Source organism: Rana temporaria, chromosome 5 (assembly GCF_905171775.1).
Source record: "Rana temporaria chromosome 5, aRanTem1.1, whole genome shotgun sequence".
In the NCBI taxonomy this organism is placed as follows: domain Eukaryota; kingdom Metazoa; phylum Chordata; class Amphibia; order Anura; family Ranidae; genus Rana; species Rana temporaria.
Genome location: NC_053493.1, coordinates 288588300 through 288607492, shown reverse-complemented (window position 1 = coordinate 288607492; position 19193 = coordinate 288588300). Strand labels below are relative to the sequence as shown.

General features: G+C 43.2%; 1 protein-coding gene across 3 annotated transcripts in view; it reads left to right on the top strand.

Annotated features, from left to right (window-relative positions):
- GNAL (G protein subunit alpha L) overlaps nt 1-19193 on the top strand; it is a 373555-nt gene that overhangs the window by 351102 nt on the left and 3260 nt on the right. For all 3 annotated transcript variants that reach the window (XM_040353942.1, XM_040353943.1, XM_040353944.1), the window contains 5 exons: nt 2269-2342; nt 3377-3435; nt 7026-7146; nt 13567-13697; nt 15886-15953. In XM_040353942.1, the coding sequence (XP_040209876.1) occupies nt 2269-2342; nt 3377-3435; nt 7026-7146; nt 13567-13697; nt 15886-15953 (453 nt within the window). The remainder of the gene's footprint in view (nt 1-2268; nt 2343-3376; nt 3436-7025; nt 7147-13566; nt 13698-15885; nt 15954-19193) is intronic.

Sequence of the window (19193 nt, the reverse complement as noted above, 5' to 3'; positions counted from 1 at the left end):
ATTCAAGAAGTATTGCCCTTGTGTTCTTTAATTGTGGGGCACAGTATGTTGAATAGGTAACCACTATCATAACTCTCATTTAAAAGCTTTGTTCCCCACTGCTGATTACTCAAACTCCATTTTAAAGGATAAGTTCACCTTTAGGAACATGTAACCAGTGCTGCAGCCGCTGCCCCTCCTCCCTGTGACAGCAGTACAGGAAGACGTTCCCCATACTAGCTGTCACTGTTTGAAAACAGCGAGGCCGTGCAAGCCTCTGCCCACACGGCCGCATCATTCATACACACAGCTCTGAGTGTAAATGAACTACAAGCCCCGACATCCTTAGCGGCTGTCAGCTGTCAGCAAGTATCGCCTTACCCGTATGGAATCTACAGGCAAGCAAATACACTGATCGTGTGCAGGAGACCTGCATGGCATCAGCGATCACTGGTAAAAAGCTTTATAGGCTCTTACTACAAAAAATAATAAATGCACATTTTTTTTATTTACCTGCAAAAAGATGTGCATTTATATATTTTTTTTTGTAGAAAGGTGAACTTTATCCTTTAACCACTTCAGCCCCGGAAGGATTTACCCCCTAATAAACAGGCCATTTTTCCGATACGGCACTGTGTCACTTTAACAGACACTTGCGCGGTAGTGCGACACTGTACCCAAACAAAATTGATGTCCTTTTTTTCCCCATAAATAGAGATTTCTTTTAGTGGTAATTGATCACCTCTGCGGTTTTTATTTTTTGTGCTATAAACAAAAAAAAAGACAATTTAAAAAAATATATATATATTTTTTTTACTTTCTGCTATAATACATATCCAAAAAAAAAAAAAATATTAAACAAATGTATTCATCAGTTTAGGCCAATATCTATTCTGCTACATCATTTTGGTAAAAAAATTTACAAAGGGCGTATACAAAAGCCTACAAAATGGGGGATACATTTAATTTTTATTATATTTTTTATTTTATTTTTTACTAGTAATGGCAGTGATCTGCAATTTTTTGCGGGATTGCGGTGGACAGATCTGACCCCAAGTGACACTTTTTGGGGACCAGTGACTTTATTACAGTGATCAGTGCTAAAAAAAAAAAATGCACTGATTAATGTATAAATGACACTGGCAGGGAAGGAGTTAACACTAGGGGGCGATCAAGGGGTTCCCTGGTGTGCTCTACATGTGTGGGGGATGGGCTTACTGGGACAACACAGAGATCGTTGTTCCTGATCACTAGGAACAGCAGATCTCAGTATTGTCCCCTGTCAGGATGGGGATCCACCTTGTTTACATAGGCAGATCCCCATCCTGTCTCTCTGTACTGCGAACGCATTTGCCCGGCAGACATCGAGTCCGTCTGACCCATGGGCGTGCTGCTGTGGCGGCACGCGCGCCCACTGTATCTCATGCATGGACCGACGTACGGGTTTGCGCAGCAAGGCCTCCCTGCCGCAGTATATGTGTGGTGGGCGGTCTGGAAGTGGTTAAAGTATAACTAAAGGCAAAACGTTATTTTTTGTTTTGGACAGAGTGGAGAGAGATTAGAACAGCTGTCAGTTTTTATTGCTGTCTGTGCCCTCCTTTAGGGAGATTCATCCTCTCTATGTGTTCAATTTACCATTATCGGTGAAAGTAAAAGAAATCCAAAATGTTGGGCTGTTCCCAGAAAAGTAATGGAGGAGAAATCTTCCAAAGGGGTCACTAGTTCTGGTGATCTTCCCATCGATTCCTCTCACTTCCTGTTTGGCTATGGGAAAGGAAGCGAGAGGAAATCTCCACAATGGGACACAGATGGGTTATAACCTTCCCTCAGGCCCCGTACACACGACAGAGTTTCTCGGCAGAATTCACAGAGAAACTCGGTCAAAACCCGGATTCTGCCGAGAAACTCTGTCGTCTGTACAGTTTTGGCCCGATGGAGCCGCCGAGGAGCTCGACGAGAAAATAGAGAACATGTTCTCTATTTTCTAGTTGTTCTATGGGAGAAGGCGGCCCGCCGAGCTCCCCGGCGGCTTCATCCCAAAACTCGACGAGGAACTCGATGTGCCAAGCACGTCGAGTTCCTCTGTCGTGTGTACGGGGCCTTACTCTATCCAAAAGAAAGAAAAAAGTTTTGCCTATAATTCTACTTTAAGCCCCAGTTTCTTTTGCTGCCACTGTGACTCTCTCCAACAAAGGGACTGCTTATAATAATATTTCATTACTATACAAGTCTGTAATGTGTTTTGCTTTAAAAAAGAAACTTGCCTGTGACCAGTTTTAATCTTTACAGGACTTATTAAGATGCAGAGTTTTGACATCAGGGATTTTTGAAACGCGATTTCAAGTAGACAAAGTTAATTTCCAGTAAGTAAACTTTTTTTGGATGCATTCCCACAGTAAGATTGTATTTCAGATAGTAGGCTTGTATTGCAGAAGAATCCATACATCTTGCTCTTAAAACTTTTTTCTCTTCCGTTCATAGACGGACACAGCCTTCATTGACCTTAGGGTTATGCTTCTTCCTACCAGGAGATTCTCTCCTGGTAGGAAGAAGCATAACCCTAAGGTCAATGAAGGCTGTGTCCGTCTATGAACTCAGAGAAATGGATTTTACGGTGAGTACAAAAATCCTATTTGTATTATTGCAATTAGTTTAACGTGAAACCAAAACATTGGTCCTAGTTTTACTAGCTAAAGTCGCTGCCCCACCTCTTTATCTCATCCAATCAGAGAATGCTTTGCATTCATTGAGAAGGTGCAAAGTGTTCTCTGAATGGCATCTGTGCCAAGCAAGTGACCCCCTGTGTTCACTAAGCAGCAGGGCCGAATCACAGCATGGGAGCGAGAGGCGATCCCTGTAGTAGCTGTAGCCTACTACCGTGATTTCCGGATTCCACGGGGATCAGCCAGGCTGGACCAATGGAATTCTGCAAAAAAAATATACCTAGACTTCGGCTTTAACTTTCTGAATTTAAACAATATCATTCAAATGATTTCAGCAAAATGAAATTTTCGGCTGTTATACATTCTACTTTATACCGCTAAATCTGACCTTCGTGTTTATTTCACATTTTTGTTCTTTTTAGAATGCTTGACATTGTTCAATTATTTCCAGACAGTTCAATAATGAAGGTCTTTTTATAGTAGAAGCCTATTCCTTTATTGCCATTATAGATGCCAATCAGGGATTTTTGAGAACATAGGAAACAAATATCACATGAAGTTGTGATGTCCACAGCGTCCAATCCGATTGACTGTTTCATCTCCTAATCTGTATTCACAAAATAGTTGTTTTTATCTGATTGATTGTTATGTGCAACACAAATACTTGACAAAGACACAAGTATCCTAGAGCATTGACTGTTCTTGCTTTCTGATAATGTCTTTCTTTTTTACAGTATGTTTGATGTAGGAGGGCAAAGAGATGAGAGAAGAAAGTGGATCCAATGTTTTAATGGTAAGATCGCAGCTGATTTCATAGGGAATAAAGAGTAAACGACACATCCGATTCTTCATCCATAAAATGTACATAGTGCCATAGTTGTACATGGGTGATCATGATAGAGGCGTCAGTGAAGTACTGATTTGAGCCTGGGAATCTCCAAACAGTTGTTTACAATCTAATGTCCCTTAGTATATGTGGCTGAAGGTCACAGCGATATTGATCATAAAAATTGGTCTTTAACCACTTAAGTACCGCCTCCTGCACATATACGTCGGCAGAATGGCACGGATGGGCACAGGCACGTCACCTTTAAGAGCCCAGCCGTGGGTCGCGCACGCCGTGGGTCGACCCGGTCCGAAGCTTCGCGGACCCGATCGCCGCCGGTGTCCCGCGATCGGGTCACAGGAGCTGAAGAACAGGGAGAGCTGTGTAAACACACCTTCCCCGTTCTTCACAGTGGCACTCATTGATTGTCTGTTCCCTGATATAGGGAAAGACGATCAATGACTTCACACGTCCAGCCCCGCCCCCCTACAGTTAGAAACACATATGAGGTCACAATTAACCCCTACAGCGCCCCCTAGTAGTTAACTCCCAAACTGCAATTGTCATTTTCACAGTAAACAATGCATTTTTATAGCACTTTTTGCTGTGAAAATTACAATGGTCCCAAAAATGTGTAAAAATTGTCCGATGTGTCCGCCATAATGTCGCAGTTACGAAAAAAATCGCTGCCATTAGTAGTAAAAAAAATATATATATTAATAAAAATGCCATAAAACTATCCCCTATTTTGTAAACGCTATAAATTTTGCGCAAACCAAACGATAAACGCTTAATGCGATTTTTGTTACCAAAAATAGGTAGAAGAATATGTATCGGCCTAAACTGAGGAAAACATTTTTTTTTTTATATCTTTTTTGGGGATATTTATTATAGCAAAAAGTAAAAAATATTGAATTTTTTTCAAAATTGTCGCTCTATTTTTGTTTATAGCGCAAAAATAAAAACAGCAGAGGTGATCAAATACCACCAAAAGAAAGCTCTATTTGTGGGAAAAAAAGGACGGCAATTTTGTTTGGGAGCCACGTTGCGCGACCGCGCAATTGTCAGTTAAAGCGACGCAGTGCCGAATCGCAAAAAGGGGCAAGGTCATTAAGCTGTATATTGGTCCGGGTCTTAAGTGGTTAAAGTGGTTTTTAAAGGCGCAAGGTTTTTTACCTTAGTGCATTATGCATGAAGGTAAAAAAAAAATACTTCTTTGTGCAGCAGCCCTCCTAATACTTACCTGATACCCATCGCGATCCAGCAAAGTGCACAAGAGCCATGTGTCCCCAAATGCAGCCATGTGTCCCAAATGCAGCCATGTGTAGCCTTGTGTCCCAAATGCAGCCATGTGTAGCCTTGTTTCCTAAATGCAGCCTTGTGTCCACAAATGCAGCCATGTGTCCCCAAATGCAGCCATGTGTCCCCAAATGCAGCCATGTGTAGACTTCTGTCCCCAATGCAGCCATGTGTCCCACGAAAATGCAGCCTTGTGTCCCCAAATGCAGCCTTGTGTAGGTCCCCAGTGGCCTACCTGTGTAGGCAAAGAGAGCCCCCGCCACCGCCGCCGCCATCTAGTTAATCCGTGCCGGGAACATAACAGCTTTCATTTCAATAGCTGTGTGTTCCCCGCCGCGCGTCGTCATATATAGCCCCTCCCCTTGTCCGGGCACTTTGATAGACAGATCACCCTTCCAATCCTGGGACGGGTGATCTGTCTATCAAAGTGCCTGGACAAGGGGGAGGGGGCTATATATGACGACGTGTGGCAGGGAACACACAGTTTCTATTGAAATGAAAGCAGTCCTGCTCTCCGCCCCTCTCAGCCCGCTCATCACTCCAAGACACCAAAAAAGTATCGGGTATAGCATCGGAAGCATTTGTGCGAGTACAAGTACTCGCGCAAATGCTCAGTATCAGCCCCGATACCGATACTAGTATCGGTATCGGGACAACCCTAGTTGCCACCTTGTTTTCTGTTCACAGGTCCGAGTTAATGGATGTCCAGACCCTTAGCCGATGCTGGCTTCAGCCATAAGGTTTCTCAGGCAGCTCTGTAATCTGTTGAATGCGACTTTGAAATCATGCGACTTTATCTGAAATTGCATGATTTCAAAGCCGCATGTGAGTTCGGCTTCATGCACAGATGTCTATGCAAGTCGCGTCCGAAATCGCCAAAAGTAGTGCAGGAACTACTTTTTCAAATCAATGTGGCACCAAGAAGTTGGTGTCGCACCTCTTGGAACAGTGCCATTGCTGACAATAGGGTGCGTCATGCTATTTGACCTGTTAAATCGCATGACAAGTTGCTCCACCCTTACAATCCACATTTCACTACAGGTAAGCCTATGATGAGGCTTAGCTGTAGCTACCCCGGATATCTCCTAAACCTGCATGGTGCATTATCAGCACATGCGCACTGGAGCAACGGCAAGTTTGTGCCGTTGCTTCAGCTAGTGTGCTGTTACCAGCGGCTCCCGCGTGCATGCATGGGAGTAACATCATCGCGGCTCTGGCCATTCACAGCGCCAGAACCTGTGATACCCAGAAGTAACCCTGGGAGCGATGACGCCAGCCGGAGCTGTGCACTGGGACCGCTGCAGGGGCTATGATCTAAGAGTATTTCATAAGGAGCTTGGGTTGTTTTTTTTTTGTGGGTTTACAACCCCTTTAAGCCAAGTCATCAATTTTTCACATTTGATCAGTCTGTGGCTCAGTACGATTAGAAATTGTTTCTTTGAGTCCCCCTTTCTCTATAGCAACTTTTATTAGTTGTGCAATCTTTTTGTACACTGTATGTGTATGTGTTACTATTGTATCAGTGCTCTTGTGTATCATCACAGGACAATTTCTCCACCTAGTGGTCAGAATATATTATTTCTTTGTAATGCCAAAGAGCTCTTCAGTTTTAGCTCATTTCCCAGGCTTTTACGGGTTTGGTTAGGAAAAAAATCAGACATATGTAAGATGTTGTGCGAGTCTGTCTGTCATATTTTTTTTTTTATGACTAAGATGAAGAGCAAGTGTGTGGAAGCCATCTGTCCAGAAATCCAGACATTTTCTAAGTGCTCACCATCTTTTCCTGCAACTAATTGTACATGTATGTAGATCTAGAACTCCTTGGTGCCAGTTTTTGAGGCTGGACATTATTGTAGAAAAGGATGTTTGTTTTTATGTGTATAATGAATTGTTTTTAACAGCAGCATGTCCTGCTAAAGTGAAAGACACATATTTAAATTGTAGGACTTTATTACTGTAAATATAGCGTACTTTATACTTCTAGTAATTACTTGTAAGGCTGAACTTGTATGATATTTTTGGCAGTGCCTATTTTATTCACTTCATATGACAGTGAGTTATCAACAAAACGTATTCTTATGGCACTTGTTCAAAATTTGTGGCACTTTTTAACTTCGATATTGGATGTTCCAATATTTTGTCCTTGAAAAGGGTCCTGTGAACTAATAATAAGTTTGCTCCAATAGGTGTAGACACTTGGTTTTCTTTATTTAAATGCTGGTAAATGGACTAAACGTATTTTCTCCCTTCTCTTGTAGATGTCACAGCTATCATTTTTGTAGTTGCCAGTAGCAGTTACAATATGGTCATACGGGAAGATAATAACACAAACCGACTACGAGAAGCACTGGACCTGTTCAAAAGTATCTGGAACAACAGGTATAACTAAAAGATTCATTTGGGTTATCCTGGGCACCTTCCAGGGTCCCACACACGGATAATCCTCAAGCAATTAGCTGAAAACCTGAAATATTTAAATGAACAGGATATCAGGTCACTGTTTGAACTCCATAAAACAATATTTCCAGTTCCAAAATGTCAGTTTTTTTTTTTTTTGCTTCCCATAATTATAAACCCTTGGCACGGGTCCTACCTAAGAGAAGTTTAAATCCTAATGTCCTTGCCCACTCACAAGGACCTGTCCGGTTGGATGCCAATTTGTCCACAAATATTTTTGCATTTTGGAAGGAAATGGGGATATCTGAAAAAATAAAGGTGCAGAGTAGGCAGAATGAACAAACTCGGCGCAGACGGTGTCTGCAGCCCGAGGTGGACCATCCAGGAAGGATTTAGCAACTAAAAGATATAGCAGAAACCTACTATTTTGCAAAACTGTCTTTTGCATATCAAGATTGGATTGGTTAAATATTTAGGTAAACTACAAACCTCCTCCTCACCTACCATAGTAAAAGCAAGCTCAGTGTGTTTCAACCTAAGGCCTGCGTTTTTTGTATTTATGTATGTGTGAGATTTTAAATGTAACAGGAAAAGATGCAGTTTGCTGTTTGGCCACTTGGTGGCAACAGACAGCAGATAATTGAATCCTGAAGACTTTCTAATAAGGGAAAATGATTGCTGTTCACAGGAAAGTATTTTAACTTAGAAGTATTCAGGCCTCTGGCCAATCCTGTCACATTAAATAATACTGCACACTGAATTTCTACTGTATGTTTATTATTTTTTAAAGCCCTGAAACAGACTCTCTGTATGCCCATACGGGAGATACAGGAAGACAGCTGACTGAGAGTCTGCAGGATTCTGGCATTGCACCCACAATCTGCTAATTGTGGGTGCAATGCTTTACAGGCTGTAAAAAATTATAAAAAATGCACTTTTTTTTAAACCTATAAAAAAGAAGATGTGCATTTATTTATTTTATTTGTATTTTTATTTTTTTTGCAAAAGGTGAACTCATCCTTTAAGGATAACTCCTTGTCAGCACTTCTTTTTGTCAGTCATTAAATTGGGCCTTGCAAAATGCACTCCTCACTGAATAAAAGTGTAGAGGGGGCCGTCATCCTCCTTATGGAAAGATCTGGGGAACGTAGAGTATCGCAAATATCGCTGAGAAGACATTTCAGCAGTGTGAGACTTGGAGTACTCAGCATTCACCAGGATTTTGTCAACAGGATGACGAGATTTCTACTTTTTCTCCCCCGGAGAAGGGGAGAACATGTTGCACATTTAAAAAGTGGACCTTGCAAAGAGTGCCTTTGGGGCTTTTGTATTCTAGAAAGGCTGTGCTTACCTGGGCCAGTATTCATCTCTTTGGGGTGTGTTCCTTGGACAAAGCATTGTCAATCTGATTTATCACACAGTGTGATTCAGAAACATATTTACAAGTACTGCTTGTGTTCTATTTTGAAAAATAGAAAAAAGGTAAAATAGTGCTGAAAACAACCAACATTATGAACCCAAATTAATAATAATAATAATAAAAAACTTTAGAAAATAAAGGTGATGGGTAAGTGGTATAAGTACAACCTCAATTACAAAAAAGTTGCTGTTTAAAATCTACATAAAAACAGAATGCAATGGTTTGCAAATCTCATAAACCCATATCTTATTCACAATAGAAAACGTACCATGTTTTTAAACGGACAAAACGTAATTTTGAAATTGATGATAGCAACATGTCCCAAAAAAGTTGGGACAGGGCAGCAAAAAGCTGGCAAAGTAAGTGGTACTAAGAAAGAGCTGGAAAAACATTTTGTAGTTGATTGGCAAGAGGGCAGTAATAAGATTGGGTATAAAAAGAGTATCTTAGAGAGTCAGAGTGTCTCGTAAAGATAGACAGAGGTTCACCAATCTCTGAAAAGCTGCATCTAAAAATTGTTGAACAATTTTAGAATAATGTTCCTTAACCACTTCCCGCCCGGCCTATGGCCGATTTACGTCCGGGAAGTGGTTATGAAATCCTGACAGGACGTTCTAGAACGTCCTGCAGGATTTCATGCCGCGCGCGCCCGTGGGGGCGCGCATCGCGGCGATCGGTGATGCGGGGTGTCAGTCTGACACCCTGCATCTCCGATCTCGGTAAAGAGCCTCCGGCGGAGACTCTTTACCACGTGATCAGCCGTGTCCAACCACGGCTGATCACGATGTAAACAGGAAGAGCCGTCGATGGCTCTTCCTCACTCGCGTCTGACAGACGCGAGTAGAGGATAGCCGATCGGCGGCTCTCCTGACAGGGGGGGTTAGCGCTGATTGTTTATCAGCGCAGCCCCCCCTCGGATCGCCACACTGGACCAACAGGGATGCCCACCCTGGAGCACCAGGGTGGGCAAAAAAAAAAAAATGCCAGAGAAAAAAAAAAAAAGTCTAAAAAATAAATTAAAAAAAAAGCATAAAGAAAAAAGATGCCAGTCAGTGCCCACAAATGGGCACTGACTGGCAACCTGGCAAAAATCAGTGCTGCCACCCCAGTGTCCATCAGCGCCACCCCAGTGTCTATCAGTGCCACCCCACAGTGCCCATCCATGCCCAGTGCCCACCTATCAGTGCCCATCTGTGCCACCCATAAGTATCCATCAGTGCCGCCCATGAGTGCCCATCTGTGCCGCCCATGAGTGCCCAGTGCCGCCCATGAGTGCCCATCAGTGCCGCCCATGAGTGCCCATCAGTGCCGCCTATGTGTGCCCATCAGTGCCGCCTATGTGTGCCCATCAGTGCCGCCTATGTGTGCCCATCAGTGTCGCATACCAGCGCCGCCAATCAGTGCCACCTCATCTGTGCCCGTCAGTACTACCTCATCGATGTCCATCAGTGCCATCTCATCGGTGCCCATTAGTGCCGCCATATCAGTGCCCGTAATTGAAAGAGAAAACTTATTTACAAAAAAATTAACAAAAAAATAAAAACGTAATTTTTTTTCCAAATTTTCAGCCTTTTTTTAGTTGTTGCGCAAAAAAAAAAAATCGCAGAGGTGATCGAATACCACCAAAAGAAAGCTCTATTTGTGGGGAAAAAAGGACGCCAATTTTGTTTGGGTACAGTGTAGCATGACCGCGCAATTGCCATTCAAAGTGCGACAGTGCTGAAAGCTGAAAATTGGCTTGGGCGGGAAGCTGCGTAAGTACCTGGTATGGAAGTGGTTAAAGGGGTTGTAAAGGAAATTATTTTTTTTCATAATAAGCATCCTTTACCTGCAGACATTCCTCTTTTCACTTCCTCATTGTTCGTTTTTGCTCAGAAGTTGCTCTATTTCTCCTCTGTTCTGTTCACTTCCTGCTTGTCTGATTTTACTGACCACCATGAAGGGAGGCTTTACTGCGGTGGTCAGTGACGTGCTCACCCCCTCCTGGGAACTACATCTGTGCGGCAGGACGCTCTCTACGTGTTAGAGACTTCAAGGAGGTGTGAATTACTGGGAGTGCCACAATGCATACTGGGAAATGTAGTTCTTGCATGAATGAGCGATGCAAACCAGGAAGTGAATGAGAGAACAGAAACTAGAACACCGGAGGTGATATAGATGAAGGAATTTTATAGGTATTTACTCGTTTTTTTAACAGAATCATTACACTATTCTGTCTGTCTACCTTGCAGACATTCATTTTAGGCAAAAAAAAAAATTCCTTTACAACTCCTTTAACATAAGATTGCAAGTACTTTAAATATATCATTATCTACAGTAATCATCAAATCAATCTGGAGAAATCTCTGCACAAGGGACAAAGCCAAATTGCAATATTGGACAACCATGAACTTCAGGCCGTATCTGTGTACACAGTTCGTTGTGCCACCAAAAATTGCTAATTAAAGCTCTATCATGCAAAGAAGAAGCCATATCGGAACATGATCCAGAAACACCTCCGTCTTCTATGGGCCAAAGCTCATTTAAAATGGTCTGTTGCAAAGTGGAAAACTGTTCTGTGGTCAGACAAATCAAAATGTGACATTCTTTTTGGCAACCATGGGCATTGCATCCTCCGAATTAGGGAGAAGAGGGACCTTTCCGGCTTGTTATCAGCACTCACTTCTCTGATGATATGGGTGTGCAATAGTGTGTATGGATCTGACAGCTTGCACATCTGGAATGGCACCATCAATGTTGCAGGATATATCCAGGTTTTAGAGCAGCATATGCTCTCATGGAAGGCCTTGCGTATTTCACCAAGATAATGTTAAACCGCATACTGCATCTATGACAGCAGCATGGCTTTGTAGTAGAAGAGTCCGGGTGCTTAACTGGCCTTCCTGCAATCCAGACCTTTTACCAATTGACAATATTTGGCACATCTTGAAAAGAAAAATACAGCAAAGACGACCCAGGACTGTTGAGCAGTTAGAATCCTATATCAGGACATCATTCCTATCCCAAAACTCCAGCAACTGGCCTCCTCAGTATCCCAGACAATTACAGAGCGTTGTAAAAAAAAGAGGGGGTGCTACACCGTGGTAAAGATGGTCCCAAGCTTTTGAGACGTGTTGCTGCCATCAAAATGACCTTTACATTTTCTCAGTTTAAACATTTTCTATTGTGAATAAAACACGGGTTTGTGAGATTTTCAAATCATTGCATTCTGTCTTCATGTAGATTTTACACAGTGTCCCAGCTTGTTATGGAATTGGGGTTGTATATTTTTGTCAAAATAGGAGTTGTTTGAAGAAAACTTTTTATTTTATATTTTTTATTTTATTTATTTTTTTAAAGCGCAGCACAGGTTTACCACACTGTATAAGGTTAAGCTTTAATTTTTAATGCAGTGTGATGGAATGATAGAGAGATCACAGGCTGGAAGCCTAAGGCCCAAGTTACTTGACATCAGCAAATGGCCATGCATGACATTAAGTAGATAGGGCCAGATTCACAGAAGCGATACGAAGGCGTATCTCCTGATACGCCGCCGTATCTCTGAGTGTATCTATGCGGCTGATTCATAGAATCAGTTACGCATAGATAGCCCTAAGATCCGACAGGTGTAATCGACTTACACCGTCGGATCTTAGGATGCAATACTTTGGCCGCCGCTGGGTGGAGTTTGCGTCGTTTTCCAGCTACGGGTATGCAAATGAGGTTTTACGGCGACCCACAATGGTTTTCACGTTCGTTACGTCGTCGCTAGTAATTTTTTCCCGTGGCAAAGTTACGGTTGCTTTAACATGGCTTAACTTTAGATGAGCCATGTTAAAGTATGGCCGTCGTTCCCGGGTCGAATTTCAATTTTTTTTTTTATTTGCGTAAAGTACGTTACGCACGTCGACCGTTCTAAAAAATGACGTCACTTCGCGCAAAGCACGGCGGGAATTTCAAAACGGAGCATGCGCAGTACGTCCGGCGTGGGAGCGCGCCTAATTTAAATGGTACACGCCCCATTTGAATTAGGCGGGCTTGCGCCGGACGTCTTTACCATACACCGCCGTAAGTTTACACGCAAGTGCTTGGTGAATCAGGCACTTGCGGTGTAACGTAAACACGATACGTTACGCCGACGGAGTTTTCTGTGAATCTGGCCCATAGTGTCTATGGACATACTACTGGAGATGATGAGATCTAGCAGACACGATACACACACTTTTCATATTTCTAGAATAAGTGAGCACCATAACAAAAACAATTATTTATCTAGCAGAAGCTAGAAGTGTAATTAAAGTGGAGTTCCACCCAAAAATGGAAATTCTGGAATCCCCCCTCCGGTGTCACATTTGGCACCTTTCAGGGTGTAGGGGGGAGCAGATACTGGCGTAATACAGGTATTTTCTCCCACTTCCTGGCATAGATCGCTGTGACCTACGCCACTTCCTGTGCCTACACTGTCCCCCATCGCTCTCTTCTGGGAAACACACAGGTCCCAGAAGACAGCAGGGACCAGTGAGGACTCGCGCATGCGGAGTAGTGAACCAGTAAGTGAAGTCGCAAGGCTTGACTTCCTGATTTCCTCACCGAGGATGGCAGTGGGGGCAGCCAAGAGCCAAACGACTGATCGGCTTCGTCTACCGACATCACGGGCACCCTGGACAGGTAAGTGTCCATGTATTAAAAGTCAGCAGCTGCAGTATTTGTAGCTGCTGGCTTTTAATAAAAACAATTTTTTAGGCACACCTCCGCTTTAATGCTTTCCTTTACAGGCCCTTACTGAACACCTAGGCCGGTAAAACATGTCCCCAGGGATCTTGGCTGTCTTGTGACTTTGGGAACCCCCCACCTCCATCCTAGATGATGAACAGTAATTGAGAGCTTTGTGCCACCACATACTCTGGGTATTACAGGGGTTACTGTTTTGTTATGAAAACCAGACAGAGCATCCCATATAGCACACTCAGTATAATCTATGAAATACGTTTTGCTCTTTGCAGGTGGTTACGAACTATTTCTGTAATTTTGTTCTTGAACAAACAAGACATGTTGGCTGAAAAAGTCTTGGCAGGAAAATCAAAAATAGAAGATTACTTCCCAGAATATGTGCGTTACACTGTACCTGATGATGGTAAGCACAAAGATAAATGGTTTGTGTACATGGATAGAAATGGGAAACAAAAGACTGCATACACGTATGTCTAGGCTACAGAGTTCATAAGAAGGGCTGTGTACCGTGTTTCCCCGAAAATAAGCCTGGGTCTTATATTAATTATGCCAACAAAAGACACAGTAGGGCTTATTTTCGGGGTAGGTCTTACCATGTAATGTGCTGTCTTCTCTCCCCCTCTCCCTCCCTGCCTGTCAGGAATCCCAAGTGTGAACCGAGTTAAAATGCTTGTACAATCCTATAATCCACTCTATTACAGTAGTATATAATGTACAATGTGTGCGTTTCTGTATAATAATTGTGCCAAATACATTTGTTATAGCGCCGCTCTGCATTTCTTTTACCCGCCGGAGCTCTTTTCCCCACAATTATATTACAGAAACACACACATTGTACATTATATACTACTGTAACAGAGTGGATTAGAGGATTTTACAAGCATTTTTAACTAGGGCTTATTTTCGGGGTAGAGCTTATATTGCAGCCCTCCTGGAAAATAACGCTAGGTCTTATTTTCAGGGTAGGTCTTATTTTTGGGGAAACAGGGTAGCAATCCTGTTATGTTTCTCTTGTGTATACCTTGTGACTGAATATACAGGTTCTTTGCTACACAGCACAGCCCTGTGCCTTTTTCTCTGCTGCTGTTCGGTAACACATAGGCCTGGTTCACATCTATGCCAATTTTGGTGCTTTTTGCAGAAACGTCCATTTAATATTGAGGCAAAACAGGCGTATTGGCACTACAACCTTCCCACATAACAGCTCCTCTCGGTGCCCAGACCTCAAGGCTGCCGAAGCCTCCATCGTACTAGAATAAGGAAAGGGATGGTCGGCACTCAGAATGACATTCAAAAAATGTTATTTCTTTATTAGGTAAACATGTACAATCCTGTAATAACAGCCTACGCGTTTTGGACGTTAGTCTTTAGTCATGGCTCAAGTTCATATAACATGGTTTCCTATAGGACAGGTTTACATGTATGCTTTTTTTTAACCACTGCCTTTTTGGAAAGGCAAGGGACTTTTTTTTTTTTTTTTTAAAGCATAACGGTGTGTTTTAGGTTCAATAGACTTCAATGGAGACACTGCAAAAAAGCATACCCAGGCAGCGCCAACACCCCAACCCCCATACCTACCATTCACATCTGTCCCCCTCACAAGGGACAGTTCTAGGGGGGCAGCAGCCTTCTAACCTTAGATATCCCAGCTCAGGTATCCTACCATTTGCAAAAAAGCATATAGTTTGTTTTTGACGCGTTTTTTTTACTTATTTTGTGCTTCCTAATCAGTCACAACAACAAATTGGGCAAAAAAAAACATAAAAACAAAACAAAACGCTTAAAAAGAGTCCAACAAGTGTGCAAAACACACTGCAAAAAGCACTGCAAAAATGGATCATAAACAAAATGCATAGGTGTGAACCAGGCCTTATAGGTCTTTTACCTCCCTCAGCCTGTGATTGGACAGTGGAAAATCAGAAGCAGCAGGTAGATGAGCTCTTCTCTCTATCCTTATATTAGTGTGCTCATTTGGATTGGCTCGGTGCTGCTTTTCCCATTCCTGGTCTAAGATCCACTGTGCAGGGACTGCAGGAGGCCAATGCCAGCCCCGATTCTGCTACTTACACTGCTTGTAATGAAAGTTATTAAGGTAAAATAATAGTATAAACCAAAATGAAAGATCCCAAACTCTCTCCTGTGAGCACCTAAACCTTGGAATGTTCCATTTCCAAACAATAATACTCTAACACAGGGGTCTTCAAACTACGGCCCTCCAGTTGTTTAGGAACTACAATTCCCATCATGCCTAGTCATGTCTGTGAATGTCAGAGTTTTACAATGCCTCATGGGATGCGTAGTTCCGCCGTTGAGGATCCCTGCTCTAACTTGTTGCTTGTATTTTTTACCTGCTCCAGAACTATATTTGTTAGTAAAAGGATTGATGCCTACCAGTATTTACAGTGTAACTCCCCTAAAGCCCTTCATTGACATCAGCTTCTGTGTTAAATACCCTCCTATTCCTTCTCTATTGAACTGTATTGTCATTGTACCTCCCACTTTATATTGTAAAGCGCTGCGTAAACTGTTGGTGCTGAATAAATACTATATAATGATGATAATAATCTCACGCTTCGCATTTTATCTTCCAGCGATACCGGACGCAGGAGAAGATCCCAAAGTGACCAGAGCTAAGTTCTTCATCCGAGATGAATTTTTAGTAAGTAATGTTGCAGTAAACAGAACATTGCCCTAGCTAATTGTGTTGTCAGCAAGCTTGAATTTTCTAAAAGCATGTTTATTGAAGACAAATTGAACTTGCACACCTTTAGTTTTGATTCACCTGAAATGTATTTAGCTGTTTAGAGGGAGGTGGGGCTGCTCAAGACTCGGGGAGCAGCTTCTTCTTCTGGAGGCTATTCAGCCTTTCTCAACCAGGATGCTACAGAACCCCACGTGAGCAGTCAATGATTAAACTCATGTTCGTTGGGGAGGTTATCCTTCATTTCCTGTTCTGTAGACAAAGGCCCAGATTCTCGTAGAATGGAGTATCTCATTTACGTTACGCTGCCACAAGTTTTACGGGCAAGTACTTGATTCACAAAGCACTTGCCTGTAAAGTTGCGGCGGCGTAGCGTAAATCCCCCGGCGCAAGCCCACCTAATTCAAATGATACGGGTAGGGGGCGTGGATCATTTAAATTAGGCGCGTTCCCGCGCATGCGCCGTCCCTAAAATTTCCCAACGTGCATTGCGCGAAATGACGTCGCAAGGACGTCCAGCCCCATTCACGGACGACTTACGCAAACAACGTAAATTTTGAAATTTCGACGCGGGAACGACGGCCATACTTAACATTGGTTGCCCCTCATATAGCAGGGGCAACTTTACGTGTCGCGAATCTAATGTAAACGTCGTATCTTCACTGCGTCGACCGCACGTACGTTCGGGAATTCGCGTATTTTGCTAATTTGCATACTCGATCGGGAGAAAGACGGAGGCGACACCGAGCGGCGAAAAAAAAAATTGCCTTTAAGATCCGACAGCGTAAGAGCCTTACGCCTGTCGGATCTAAAGGATATCTATGCGTAACTGATTCTAAGAATCAGTCGCATAGATACGACGGCCCAGATTAGGACTTACGACGGCGCACATGGCGTTGCGCCGTCGTAAGCCCTTTCAGAATCTGGGCCAAAGTCTTTCCAAAGTCCTCTTGGGCAGGTTCACTGAAACAAATGTGCCGCTATTCCTGGTGACCTCTGAAAACGTGGGATTTTTCCCCACTTTCAGTGTTTGATTAATGGTTAACAGGACAAATAAGCTGAAACTCCCTATGGGGCAACAATAATAAAAACGGGTTTAACCCCTACACTCTACGCAAAAGTGGTTCTAAATGCTAAACATGTTTTACCTTCATGCATTCTCTGCATTAAGTTAAACAATGTCAAAGCATTTGTATTGCCACCTCACCTCCAGCACTGTGCCCATCTGCAACGGCTCTCCCCTCTCCTTTGGCTCAGAGGTAGCTACTGTCAATCAAATTGTGTGAGCAGAAAGCAAGGGGCAGGGCCCGAGCCACACTGTGTGTGTCTATTGGCGCGCACATACCCCGGCTCAGGAGGGAGCCCACACGACTGCCCCCAAAGAAAGAAGCTTGCTATGGAGGCACACAAAAAAGAGGAGCCAAAAGTGCCAGGGGGGGACCCCCAGAAGAGGTTTGGGGCAACTTTGTGCAATACCATTTAACAGAGCAAGTATGTATGGGAAGTTGGTCCTGCAAAAAAAAAAAGGTACTCCTTTTGTAGGTACATTTCTTTCAGAATCGGAGACAAAGAAAACATTAGGATGAGCTTGATAACCAGGGTATTATAAGGAAGATATCATAGAATGGCTGCTTCTTCACCAGCCACAGAAAATTGTGTTAAATAGGAGGAGTTATGGACCCCACACACCTCTGCCCAATGGAACACAGCAGACCCTCTGTACACAGCCAGCCCACCACCAACCTATAGCCAAGCTTCAGTGAATATCCAAATCAGGGGTTCCAGTACGACGCTGAGCAGGCTAGCTGCGGCAAAATATCTTTAGACTTTGAGGGATCTTGTATGACATTACCAGCAGCTTTCAGACTCTGTAGTATTTTCAGATTAGGCATCTTAAAGTGGTTGTAAACCCTTTTTTTGGCCTTCTACCTATAGGTAAGCTTAGAATAAGGCTTACCTATAGGTAGTGGAAATATCTCCTAAACGTGTGCCATTTAGGAGATATTTCACTTGTAGTCCACCAAAAATGTTAATGGCGCATGCGCGGGGAAGAAACGATACTCTGTGCCGTTTCTTCTCTAGTCTGTGCCGTTAATGGCGGCTCCCGTGTGCATGGGAGTGACGTCACGCGGCTCCGTTGAATCACAGAGCTGAAGTCCGCGGCTCGGAAGTAAGAGATGCCAGAAGATGGACGCTGCCTACACAGGGGACATCGCTGGATTCTTTTGCAGGTAAGTGTCACATAGTGGGCTAGTATGCATTGCATACTAGCCCATTATGCTTTTCATTTGCAGGCTTTGCAGCAAGCAAAACCCATCAGGGTTTACTTCCTCTTTAACCACTTAAGGACCCCTTCACTCCAATATACGTCGGCAGAATGGCACGGCTGGGCACAATCTCATACCTGTACGTGACTCTTTAAGCCCAGCGTGCTCGCGACCCGGTCCAAAGCTCCGTGACCCGATCACCGCCGGTGTCCCGCGAACGGTCACCGGAGCTGAAGAACGGGGAGAGGTGTGTGTAAACACACCTTCCCTGTTCTTCACAGTGGCAATGTCACTGATCGTCTGTTCCCTGATATAGGGAAAACGATCAATGATATCACACATCCAGCCCCGCCCCCCTACAGTTAGAAACACACTTATCCCCCTACAGTGCTCCCTAGTGGTAAACTTCTAAACTGTAATTGTAATTTTCACAGTAAACAGTGAATTTTTATAGCACTTTTTGCTGTGAAAATTACAATGGTCCCAAAAATGTGTCAAAATAGTCTGATGTGTCCGCCATAATGTCGCAGTCACAAAAAAAATCGCTGATCGCCTCCATTAGTAGTAAAAATTATTAATAAAATATAGCGCAAAAAATAAAAAAATAAAAAATATAGCGCAAAAAATAAAAACCGCGGAGGTGATCAAATACCACCAAAAGAAAGCTCTATTTGTGGCAATAAAAGGATGCCAATTTTGTTTGGGAGCCACGTCGCACGACCGTGCAATTGTTAGTAAAAGCGACGCAGTGCCGAATCGCAAAAAGGGGCAAGGTCCTTGACCTGCATAATGGTCCGGGTCTTAAGTGGTTAATCCAGCAGAGCTGGAGAGAAATGGCTGATCTCAAAGTGAATTTACTCTATGGGTACAGGGGTGAACCCGAGTGGTGCCTTTGATTTGACTAGTGTTCCATCCTCCTAGAGGCAAGGTG